We start from the raw sequence: 13,241 nt of genomic DNA, 5'->3' as shown, positions 1-13,241 counted from the left end.
GAAACTTCTGCACGCAATTAAAGAAGCTTCACTGATTGCAGCTACAATGTTGTCACTTGATTTACTGTTTGTATTGTTAATAAAAAAAAATAAGTAAGAAAACCGGTGACAGAACAGATGGGTTGGTAAGATTCTGTATAACGTTTTGTTATATGCACTTAATTGTATTTTACTCTTCCATGCTTCTTGGATGCTTAATGTAATTCCATATAAATACAAAATGAAGGTTAAGCAAAGCACTCTGAAAAAATACCGAAGTTGAGATTGTATGCAAAACCTTCCCACTGTCCATCATGTTATATGCATTATAATATCGTCTATAATTTCAGTGTAACATTATTTCCCAATCATAACATATAAACTTTTTCCCTAAAATCTTGCAAAAACTATTACATGATGTAGTAACACAAATTTCATTGTCAGAATGGTCTAGAATATCTTTATTGACAAATTCTGTAATGTTTTCTCTCTAACCAAGTATTTTAATAACTTAGTCCTAGCCACGTATTATACAATTTCTTTTCAAACAGCAGCAAAGCTTCCCTTAACTGGAAATGTGAGTGATTTATATATGCCGAAACATTTTAACTATTACTCTGTTAATGGTTAGTCTGCATTAAGCTGTGGCTTATTGTGTACTTTTCATTTAAATGACTTTCATGGATTGGTTAGAATGCATGCTGGTACACAGTACTACAAGACCTATAATTGTAGAAAAATATGGCATTTCCTGATTAAATTCTGAAGCATGCAACTGTAATGCTCTCTTAATGTAACTGCCTTTATGAAATTTCTATTTAAAATATAGATAAAAAAGAAGCTTCATTCTCCTTGTCTTTTGAAGCTCTGCTCAGATACCAAAAGTCTACCTTTGGTCAGAGACCAAGCATGGAAAATTTCAGCCCAAGTAGCGGGACTTAAGGGAAGGTTAGGAGTGACTGAAAACAGCTCTCATTATAAAATGACTAAAAGTTATTTTGCAGGCTCTTCACAAAGCGTGCATTACAAATGAGGGCAACCTCTCCCATATCCATTTACTCTGAAAAATGAGGTTCTGCCCCACTTCAAATACACCATGGAAGGGAACCTTTTTTTTTCTTTTGCAGGCTAAGCTTTTTCCTGTCCCCCTCTCTCTGCCCCCTTCCTTCACAAAGCAAGGACAGTTTGGAATGTTTATTAATTCAAGACTGCTTGATATCTCTCCCTGGAATCTTCCTAGGTAGACTTGAAGGAGCACTTCATTTCAGCTGTTCAGAAGCCTCCCAACTAAGTTGATATCTTTCCCCACCCAACAGGATCCTCTACTGAAAAGATTACAAGTAAATAGAGAACCAAAAATACTGTCTTCAGTAATTTCAAGGATGCTGCTCTAATCTTCTCTAAGAGTTTTCCCCTGAATGACTTCAACCAGGACTCCCTCTAAAGCAATTTACAGTATAATGTTGGTACTTAACAGATAATTGATGATGATGATATAGGCAAAGGTCATGTTTCTTTCAGCCATCACACACCAAGACAAAATGGGATATGTGGTGGTTTAACGCTAGCTTCTGTTCATCTTTCCCATATTCACAGGACTTCTTTCCTGAAAAGGAAAACCCAGAGAATTGTTTCTCAAAAAGAAAAGCCCTATAAAAGGAATTTTTTTCCCCTCTGGAGGAATCTGAACAGCATAGGAAGAAAAGAAGAAATCCCCTGCCCACAAGCATTCTTCGCCTTATTTTTCATACCTTAAGAAGCCGACGATTCTGAAGATGAAACTAAAGAGGTTTTTTCCTCCTAAAACTTTGAAGACTAAATTGTGAAATGATCAGTTACCTATATATTTCGGGGGGAAAGGCATAACAAGATCCAGTGTCTGTAAGCTGAGGTGTGTTTAAAAAAACAAAAAACAAAAAAAAAACCATTCAGACTGAAAATAAGATGCAGATTTTAACAGAGAGGGTAATTAAACATTAAAACAGCATATCAAGGGATATGGTAAATTCTCCATCTCTTTTAGTCTTTTAAAGACTGGATATTTTTCTAAATGATGTATTCTAGCTTAGCTACAGATTAGTGGGCTCAATGTCCAGGAAATTCTATGTCCTGTTATGCAGAAGGTCAGGCTAGATTATTATAGTGATCTCTTTTAATAGATTTTAAGGCCAAATGAAATAATCCAGAACCATTAAATTCCAAAGTATCCAAGCCACACCACCAAGACTGCACAGCAAGTAGGAGGAACTTTCTCTTTTCCTCTAAAAAGAAATTCCGCATCCCATTTCGTTCCTTCTTGGAGAATGCCACAAAATGTAAGTGGGAGTTTCTTAATAAAAGACTTTCTAAGCAATCTCAAAAGTTCTCAGGAGAACGTGGATCCCTTCGGAAGGAGAATTCCTGCATATGATACTCATGACTAGGAGACTGGAATGAGCGCTCTGAGGTCTGCAAGGTGCTGGCTGCATCCCAACTGTCTTGTAGCTTCCACCTGCTTTGCATGAATTATTTTTGCCTTGGCTGACAGTTTCCAGGAGGAAGTGCCAAAAACAATCCAGGGAACTTAAATCAGTGTTTCAGAGATTTCTTCAGCAACAGCAGTTATTTAAGACTTCTTTCTGGATTCATTTCACTTCTGAAGACAGTTGCAATGGGCAGAAGGCACCATTAGTTAAGATAACAAAAAACAGATTTACAAGTTAAACATCTCGTGTCAGGTTCCAAATATTCTTGGGGAAAGCTTTTCTGCAAGTTTCTTGTCAAAGTTATCAGTAAAGAAATCGTTTCCCTCTCCAAAGCATTAAGGTAGGGATTACAAATCCTTTCGCAAGAATAAAGGAATTCTTAATACCTAGAGGGAGTTCATCCTGTGTTCAGCTGGCTGAGCAGGAAGTGGGTGAATCCATGGAATGGAGTCTCTACTAGTCAAGAATGGCAATAGTTGGAACATTTTACATCCAAACAAAATACTAGAAGCATGCTGTTCTTTACCAGACATGCTGCCTTAGACACTGTCTCCAAAGCCTATCTAAAACAGCTCCTATCTGTCCTTCAGCATCTCTGATCTTCAGAACAGATGAGATCTGACTGAGAAAATCCTCCATTTTATTAGTGGCACCTCTCTGACCTTGGTGGCCATGTTATGCAGATTTCACCTCAAATAATCCTCTCTTCTACCTCTGCTTCTTTTCTTCACAGTCCTCCCGAAGAGAGATATTTACTTAATGTTCCTTTTACCACCCAGAATCTGAGCCCCATTAATCCACTTGGATATTAAGAAGAAGCAATTAAAAAAATAGTTACTTGAGTCTGTGGTTATAAACTCATTCCAACTTGCGTCTGATGAAGTGGGCATTCACCCACGAAAGCTTATGCTCCAATACTTCTGTTAGTCTGAAAGGTGCCACAGGACCCTCTGTTGCTTTTTACAGTGTCAAGATGGGGTCAAGTTCTATCCAATCATAATGACAGCACTTGATACCACTTTGCAGTATAAATTACAGTAATGTCAAACTCCTTGTCTCTAGGTCTGAAGGCCAACACTCTGTGCTAGCATACTTTGACAATATCAAATATTTTGGGTGTGGACAAACCGACTAATCTCCTCTCCACGTCAGGCAATTTCTGAGGACAAAAACCATTAATAAGCTGTAGAAGGCTATACAGAGTAATCCCTGAAACTCTCCACCTGGATTTGAATGCCTTAACAAAACTTCATCTTGGACCTCTTCACCAAAAGTCTTCATCCTCTCAGCAACGCAAATTTTTAAACTGTGTGGTGGTTTTCCTACACCCAACATTCATTCCTAAGGTTAATACGCATTTTTCACTGCTGTCAGGAGGAAGTCTTCCCTCCCTCCTCCTTTTTGTCAAGGCTTATGTTCATCCAAAATAATAAGTCTGATATATTTTGGATGTGCAAAGAGCACTCCATAATTATTTCAAGATTTTTCAGAAAATCTCCTTTCTTGTCCACTGCTGAGAGCAAAACAAGGCATCAGAATCATCTGTTACTGGGTGGCTGAAACTGTGTTTCAGGAAAGTGTAACTGATTTTGGAATACTGATACTGTTACTAAATCCTGATCAGAAATTTCTTATGCCACTTATCAAGCTATCTGGTAATTTGTCCATATTATAGACAATAGAACTTGGACATACAGTTTTCTGCAGATTTTAGTCCCTCCCTGCAGTTTTCTTTGCTTTAAAAATCTCAGTAGGGGTAAAAGACATGGCTGTATTTGGGGGGTGGAGGGGAATTGTTCTTAACTGATTATCTTTTCTTTGACTGGCCAGGTGCTCTATTCCATCCCTCATTAAAAATTTCCCTCTCTGCCCAGTAGAAAGATCTCTTTAACAGGGTAGGATTGTTAATCTGCAGTCGTGAAGTTAATAAATATGTTGAAATTCTGGAAATACTCTCTGGCAAGGTTTCAAGAAAGGCAAAGCCAAAGTGTCCTAGTGATTCAGGTCTAGTTCTGCCTCCGATCTGCACAGCAGAATGAAAAAAGCACATTAGGAATAATGAACCTAGTTGTTTGTAGATGAGAAATTATTTGATAATGACAAAATTCTGTCTTAAAGTATATAGAACAGAGCAGTTTTAATATCTGAGGGAAGTTCTTTTCTTTATATTTTAACTGTGTTTTTGTTTCTTTTGAAACAGTCTTTAAACCTGAAGAGCTGCGCCAGGCTCTCATGCCTACCCTTGAAGCATTGTACCGGCAGGACCCAGAGTCACTTCCTTTCAGACAGCCTGTGGATCCTCAGCTCCTAGGGATTCCAGTGAGTTAACATTAAAAGCCTTCGTGGTATATGTATATATGCATGTATGATATCTCATAATTCTTATTTTTGTAAACTCATTTGCCTAATATCTTTGTGCTTGTTCAAGTTGTATATGGCCATGGGAACATCAGCTGTGTGCCCTTAAAGTTTTCTCTCCTTGAGTTCCAGTTAAGAGATAAGAATGAATGTCTGTCTGAATTTCCATGGGAACCAGAATGTACAAGTTGCTCTTCTTCGAATAGTAACCATATGGGTGCTCCACTTTAGGTGCAAATGGGCTTCTCAAGCCCCTTCATTGGAGACGTTCCGTTAGCAGTGTCTGTTTGGTCCCCACCTGCGCTCTATACAACCTTGGGCCACCTATCAAGGATATATAGGGCTGCACAGGTGAACCATCCTCAGTTCCTTCTTCGCTGCCTTGACCTGAGATGGAGCTCTAGCATGTCTGCCTCGTCCATTCTTCAGCGTGTTCTACAGTTGTTCTTTTAGTAAGTTTAGTGTTTCTGATTAGTGTTACTTGCTTTAGTATAGAATTGGTTAGATGATAGTGAGAGGATTGACTTTTTCCTCTCCCTTTTTCAAACACTACCTCTCTTGTCAGGAGGCTATCCCAGTCAGCAACGGTCACTCTTAGTGCAGCTGCTGCTTGGGAGAGTTCCGTATCTAGCAAAAGTGTAACTTTAGCTTAGCTCTCAAATCTAGAGTATGGAAGAATTGAGAGATCAAACTGAGACTTCTGATGATGGAGCATTCCCCCCCTTCCACCTGCTATCAAGTCATGTCAGGGGACACATTCCCCCCTCCCCTAGTACATATGTTTCCAGACAGATCCAGTGCCCTTCCAACCTCAGCCCAGGTCTCCCCTAAGAAGGGGAAGACTTTGGAGAACTCAGGGAAAGCTCCAAAGAAGAGAAGCTCAGTCTCCCACCACAAGAAGCCAGCTCCCAAAGGCCCCAATTACATGCTAAGTCTGTGGTGCTGGAGGTCTTGACCTCTTGGCTTGGTACTGCGGAGGCAAAAGGTTCTTCCTCGAGCACTGGTGGAGCCGGGAGATTCTAGAGCACTTTGGAGAAGCATGGCTCTGGCAGGCCCCCAGTACCATCTGTGAAGGACAGGGAGGTGAAGTCTAGGATGCACACTCTTTTAGAATGGCAGTGTCTGTCAGACTTACCATTTCATCAGTACTGGACTAATGAAAGCACCAGACACTTTCAGCCTCGGCACCAACGTGTTCCAAATTGACAGTACCATCCACCTCAGCTATTGCACAGTATCGATCCACTTAGTACCACAGGCATTTACTCCAGGGACTTGTCTCTTTTAGATAAGCCAGAGTCTCCACTACTTCTGGGTGCCAAACAACTTGGTACCAAGATCCTGGTTTCCAGATTAACATTGTTTCCCAGTACCACAAGGCTCTCCACCTTTTTCTGCTGATGCCCCACCATTGAAGGAGATTGAGGAGAATTGTCCGTCTCCCCTATCGGTGTAGTGTTCCACTCAGCATCCATACAGGAACCTGTATCCTCATCCATGACAGGGAAGGTGGGATTAGTCCTGGGCACCATCCACTCTCTGGTATGGGGCCCCCCAATTACTGTACTGGGATCTTTGGGTTGTGTCAGCAGCAAGTTGCCAGACCTCTGGCTCTGTTGCACTAGGGGCGGGGAGTAGGGTTGCACAGTTCCTTCTTCTCATGTTGGGGGTTCAGTAGACATTTAAAGAACAGGAGACTAGGGCTGATAAAGGAGGCTGCCCATAAACTCCTGTTTTATCCTCATATCTGGCCAAAGCAGTCATGTCTCCACCACCACTAATAGCCAACAATTTTGAACAATTCAGGGACCTTGTGAAAGAGGGTGGCTGTCACCCTTCAGATACCTCTTGAGGTCAAAGACTCGCAACACAAGCTGCTGCACTCTCCATTAATTAAGCGCTCCTGGATCCAACAAAGACTGTGACACACACTCTTGCCACTATCCCAACAACTTGTAATTTGGTGGGTGAGAGATACTATGTTGCTCCTAGAGACCCAGAATTTTTGTTTTTGGACCCTACACCTAATTCCCTGGTGGTGGATACTGTAAATAAGTGGGCAAACAGCATTACTCGAGATCTACCCCCTATGAAAAAAGCCAGAAGAAGTTAGACTTTTTTGGTTGACATCGTTTTTGAGATGGGGCGACCAGAACTCCATACGCTATTCAAAGTGTGGGCATACCATGAATTTCTGTTGTGGCATTATATTTTCTGTCTTCGTATTCTTTTCCTAATGGTTCCTAACATTGTTAGCTATTTTGACTGCCACTGCACATTGAGTGGATGTTTTCAGAGAACTATCCAAAGACTCCAAGATCTCTTTCTTGAGGGGTAACAATTAATTTAGTTCCCATAATTTTGTATGTATAGTTGAGATTAAGTGGAGAATCCATAGGAAGAATGCTCGAAGAACAACATGTTGGTTACCCTGTGGAGTAACTGTGGTTCTTTGAGGTGTGTCCCCCTATCGGTGCTCCACTACCCACCCTTCATCCCCTCTGCTTCGGACTGTTGTTTGTTGAACATTTGGATAGAGACGGAACAGAGGGCCGTTTGCCTATGCAGCCCTATGTACTCTGTGTGTGGCACACGGTTGTGTAGTGTGCATGTGCAGGCTGGACAGACACTGCTAAATCTCTGATCAATGGATCAGGAGGTGCATGCGCACCTGAAGCAGAGCACCCATCACACGTCTCAAAGAACTATAGTTCTGCACAGGGTGAGTAACCTAACTTTTCCTTTCCTTAAACGAAATTATCCCATGTATGTTTTAAACACTGATTATTTTTTCTTCTGAAGATCTTCAGTCATCATTTGGATCTAGGAAAATGAAAGTTATAGCGGAGTTATTCTAAGAATGTATTCAGATTTTATAGCACAATAAGATTTTTGGTGTTTTATAGTCGCCAAATAAGACTGTAGCATAAAATCGTGTCTCAAAAGCTGCATTTTTGCATCCCTTCAATACTATAGAGTGAGGCCAGATCTACACTAAAAAGTTAGGTTGACACAGCTATGCCACTTGGTGGTGTGAAAAATCCAGACCCTGAGTGACGTAGTTAAGCTGACCTAACCCCTGTTGTAGACCGTGCTAGGTCGACAGAATAATTCTTCTGTTGACCTAGCTACTGTCTCTCAGGTAAGTGGATTAACTGCAGCGATGGGAGAGCCATCTCGTTGCTCTAGTGAGTGTCTACAATGAAGTGTTACACCAGTGCAGTTGTGCTCCTGTAGCAGTTAAAGTGTAAACATAGCCTAAGTAGGTGATGGCCTCATCAGATGGCCATCTGGAATGTAGCCAAGTTGTGACAAGGCTAATGATGATTTTTAATAACATGCTTTCTCTGCACTCTCTGATAACTCTACACACTTTGCAGAGTGCCTTACAACAAAATAAGAACTAATGCAATATAATAAAAGATTCTTAAAGTACAACCACACAGAAACAAGTGAAGGGGCCATGCTTGAAAGAGGAGGTAATAAGTATAGGGGTCAATAGTGATCATTCAACAAACACCTTTGAATGTGGGTGGATGAAGCTTCAAAATGTTCTGTTTTTTGTTTAAGTGGAGCCGGGATGAGGGAATTTCATGGGGGAGCAAGTTCTGCACAGTAGACCAACACAGGAAAAATGTGATCATCTGCTAACTTAGGTGCTGTGGTGGAAACTAAACAGCGCGTTGAGTGCGTGCAGGTTCCCATCAGTTCAAGACTAGAAGAATAACTTTCAAATATAGCTAGGTCAAGCACCCATCACAGAACTTGACTTGTGAATTTGTCCATAGTGTAGTTTGAGCTTTTTATGTCCGTGAAACTTGGTGACTTAGTGATCTTTGGATCTTGGTTTTTATATTTTTGTTTTTAAATCTCTGTTTCCCAAAATTCGAAGTTCCTTTGAGATCTATTAAAAGTTTGAACAACTTTAACAAAACAAGCACAGCAGTTTTCTCAAACTCGATCTGTTTTGAACTCCTTAAAGCATCCTTTAACTTGGCCTATGGATTCCAATTTTAAAGACTCAAGTGAAGACATTTGAAAGGAGCAATAGAAGTGTTATAGACCACGGATAAAATTTTCAAAAGCACCTAAGGGTACATCTACACTACAGGGGGGAGTCGATTTAAGATACGCAAATTCAGCTACGTGAATAGCGTAGCTGAATTCGACGTATCGCAGCTGACTTACCCCACTCTGAGGACGGCGGCAAAATCGACTTCTGCGGCTTTCTGTCGGCGGCGCTTACTCCCACCTCTGCTGGTGGAGTAAGAGTGCCGATTTGGGGATCGATTGTCGCGTCCCAACGGGACGCGATAAATCAGTCCCCGAGAGGTCGATTTCTACCCGCCGATTCAGGCGGGTAGTGTAGACCTAGCCTAAGTAACTTAAGAGCCAAATCCTATTGTCTTACAGTGAAACTTTGGATGCTAAGTCATTTGGGCAATTTTAAAAATTTTACCCACTGTCCATTATGGTGGGTTCAGTTCATCTCTGTGTAGGGGGTCATTCTGCTCAAGGCCCAAACCCCATTTAAACTCCAGGTAAGCCTGAAAATAAACTACTTTGCACATATTCGTGGAGACATTTAATCCTTTTGGATGTGTTCAAAATAGTAGGAACTAGAAGTGCATCTTAAAATAATGGATGACATTTCTTGTATTTTGAAGGACTACTTTGACATTGTGAAGAATCCTATGGACCTTTCCACCATTAAACGTAAATTGGATACTGGGCAATACCAAGAGCCATGGCAGTATGTGGATGACGTTTGGCTAATGTTTAACAATGCCTGGCTTTACAATCGCAAGACTTCCAGGGTCTATAAGTTTTGCACTAAACTCGCAGAGGTCTTTGAACAAGAGATTGACCCTGTCATGCAGTCACTTGGATACTGTTGTGGACGCAAGGTATATTTTTCAAGTTTATTATTGCTGAAAAACTAAATAGTTTGACAAAGAAGGTAAAAAAAAGAAAAATCTCCTTTAGATATTTATTTTAAATAAAATTAAACTACTAGTTGGAATGGCTAGTAAAAATTAGACTTATGTCAACATAGTAAGGAAGTAGAAAATATCTAAAGGATTCTAGCCAAATTTCTATCACTGGTGGTGATATCATTTTCAGTATGAAGTGTTGAAATATTTTGCTATTATACACAATCCCACATATCTTGCACCTTCTTATGCAGATACAGGATCAGATCCTGAGCTGGAGTAAGCCATTTTGGCTCCATTGAAGTCAAGGAAGCTGAGCTTTTTTATTCCAGCCAAGGATCTATCCACATCAATCCATATCCATTTGAATCTAATAAACACGTCTCAGTATATTACAATATACTTTTATAGCATGTTCACTACGTTGCATATTCACAATGTAAAATCACATTTTAAAGTTTTTTCGCCTTTGTTTTGCAGTATGAGTTTTCTCCGCAGACCTTGTGCTGCTACGGGAAGCAGCTGTGTACTATTCCCCGTGATGCTGCCTATTACAGTTACCAGAATAGGTAAGTCCAAAATTCCTTCATTAGCTGAGGAAACGTTTGTCTTTTTGTAGCCTAGCACATATTAAGCAGAATGATGATTAACGTCTCATTTCCTTTTTCTCTACTAAATCTGCAGAAAATAAGCCTATTGATTGTCCTTCTGTGTGCAGCCCTCTTGCAGATAAACCCTTTGTTTTTTTACATTGCAGCTTATAGTACATGGTATTTATATGCTTGTCAGTATATAGACTTTACATGGCACCACTTAACTAAAGTTGTTTGTATTTTTCCATGAAATTTTCAGCATGACTTAGGGAGGGGGAGGAAAAAAGGCAATTTAGGAGAACATATCTTTTGCCTTGAGAGAGTTCTGAATAAAAATGTGCAGACATATCTTCAGATTACTGTCAGAGAGATATCAACTTAAAGGTTTATGTTGGAAAGAAAATGACTTTGTGGATCACTCCAATTAATTTGTATCTGGGTATTTTTAATATGTTGGTGCACAAAATTAGAACCTGGAGAACTTGTCAGTAAAACAAAACTTCTTAATTCAACTCAGTTTCATGGAGAAGTCTTCGTAATCTTAACAAAATTGAGTCTGTTGTATTGCATATTCATAGTAACTGTGCAAATGTAATGTAAAAGGTTTTCTTTGAGAGTTCATGATAAGTTTGACTTCCATAATGACATCCAGGATGTCACCAGGAGCTGGGAGGAAAAATAAAGTTACTATTTAGATGGTAATATAGTTAATATATGGTTAATATAGGGAAGAGTATATGATTCCATCCATGTTGGTGGTCTGTTTTATTAAACAGTGTTTGGAATTAATTTAAACATCAAAATGACACAGCTCTATCATTTTTGATATTTTTATCTCCCCCCCACTCTTAGAAAATGCATCTATAGCAATTGAGTGCAGCTTCTATTTAGTGTACTTTAATTCATCAGTGCTGCAGTGAGTAACATCTGTTAAAAGAAGAAAGGAAAAGTTAGCTTTTAGCTTCTTTTAAAAAAGGCTACTAAATGTAAATTAGCTGTGGCTCTAAAAAACTATAGGAGGAGACATTTTTCAGGTTATAGTGTGAAACTTTTTCTTGTCAGAGATTTGACAAAGCCTGAACCATGCCAACTTGGAGGTGTACTGCAGATTGCCTTTTAATTTAAGTTATGAAGTAAACATTGACAGTCACCACTTTTAAATTTGATCTCTCAGTTAGACCCCTCTCTGCACTAAGAAAATCATGTTGGCACTTTACAAAACTGTAGCATCCAACACAGGTGAAGCAGTTCAGTCTTAGACTAAATGGGGCAAAACCACATTTTATCTTTATTCCTAAATTGCGCTACTGTCTCGTATTTTGCAGGGCTGTAGCACAATTAGGAATATACTCAAAACACCAAACCATATTTAACTGTCTGCCATTTTCATGTAGTAACGTGGTTCTGCAATACAGTTGATTTTTCATTGTGTAGACATGTGACTCTTAGGGAGGAGTGGATAATGTGGCACCTTTTTATGGAGCATTTTATGTATTAGTAATTTATATGTCCTCGGGTGTATCTGATGGTGATATTATTATACAAGATCCTTCCATGATGGACACATTATAAATGTGTGCAGTAGTAATGTTTCACTAGTTTATTACTAAATACTTTGACTTTTTTTTTAACAAAAATGGATTGTGTCTGAAACACTTAAAAAAGATAAGGGATAAAAGAGTTCTTTGGTTCAGGTGTCATGGATTTACGATGGTGATGGAGCTATTCACAGATGCTTTAATTTAGTAAAACAGGGAAGTAGCTTCTTAGATTATGGATTGGGCCTTACTGATCCTATGATGTTCAGTCATCATTAATGTGTAGCACCTTTACCTGAAGACTTGCCTTGTAGATGGGTCATGTGGATTTGTTTCTTCTGACTTTATTTCAAAATTTTAAAAACATAAAAGGTACTGTAAGGCATGCAGCTCAACAGGTAGTGTTTTGCACTGACACACACACACGTAAAAAGTGTGTGTTTTTCCCCACAATTGCTAAGAGAGGAGAGAACTCATTTGTAAATACAAGATCTTGGGATAAGAATTTCAAACTGATAAGACATTTCCTTCTGATTAAACATCCAGCTATTTGAATGTCCTTTTAAAATAATGCTTCTTTTTTTCAAGAGGTGATAGATCACTAGGATTATTCTTTTAAATGCAAATTCAGTTGTTAGCATGCCAGATGTATGGGATTGATAGAGCATGGATATGTAATACTTTAACGAGGGGGAAGGGGCAACATTTTATTTGTTGACTAAGAAGTATAGTGCGGTCTCATTTCACTAGTAATTAAACAGATGGATAGTGAGAGACAGTCTTTCCTCCAAAGAAGTTCCAATCTAAATAGACAAAAAAGACAAGGTGGAGGGGAAACAGACACAGGGAGGGAATGTGACTTGTCTAGAGTCACACAGTAGGTCAGGGTATGACTACACTGCAAATAAAAACTTGAGGCTGGTGTGTGCCCGCTGACTTGGGCTCCCGGAGTTTGGGCTGCAGCCCGAGCTCTGGGACCCTCCCACCTTACAGAGTCCTGGAGTCTGAAAGTCTACACTGCAGTTAAATTGCCCCTTAACCTGAGCCCCACAAGCCCTAGTCAGTTGACACAGGCCAGCCTCAGGTGTCTAATTGTCGTGTAAACATACCCTCAGTGACAGAGCAGGATGTTGAACCCAGACCTGCAGAGTCCCAGTCCACTGGGCACTGTGTTCTGGTTGAATGAACAGCATTTCAGTTACTTGTATTCTGTTAGGAAAAGAAACTATGTGCCAAGTCATGGAAAGCCTATACTGTACTGCGCTTATTCACAGTAACAATTTCCTTGTATAATTCCCTTACCAAAATCCTAGCTTTTCCCCCAGCCAAATAGTAAATTAGCATGAAACAAATTGTATGTTCCTAGCAAATCAG

General features: G+C 39.7%; 1 protein-coding gene across 3 annotated transcripts in view; it reads left to right on the top strand.

Moving 5' to 3' along the window:
* CREBBP (CREB binding protein) overlaps positions 1-13,241 on the top strand; it is a 189,023-nt gene that overhangs the window by 141,019 nt on the left and 34,763 nt on the right. For all 3 annotated transcript variants that reach the window (XM_034784283.1, XM_034784284.1, XM_034784282.1), the window contains exons 17-19: positions 4,645-4,763; positions 9,470-9,709; positions 10,217-10,305. In XM_034784283.1, the coding sequence (XP_034640174.1) occupies positions 4,645-4,763; positions 9,470-9,709; positions 10,217-10,305 (448 nt within the window). The remainder of the gene's footprint in view (positions 1-4,644; positions 4,764-9,469; positions 9,710-10,216; positions 10,306-13,241) is intronic.

The sequence above is a fragment of the Trachemys scripta genome, chromosome 10 (genome assembly GCF_013100865.1).
Source record: "Trachemys scripta elegans isolate TJP31775 chromosome 10, CAS_Tse_1.0, whole genome shotgun sequence".
Classification (NCBI taxonomy): Eukaryota; Metazoa; Chordata; order Testudines; family Emydidae; genus Trachemys; species Trachemys scripta.
Note: the sequence above shows the minus strand (reverse complement) of the source record. Positions and strands in the feature narration are given on the sequence as shown.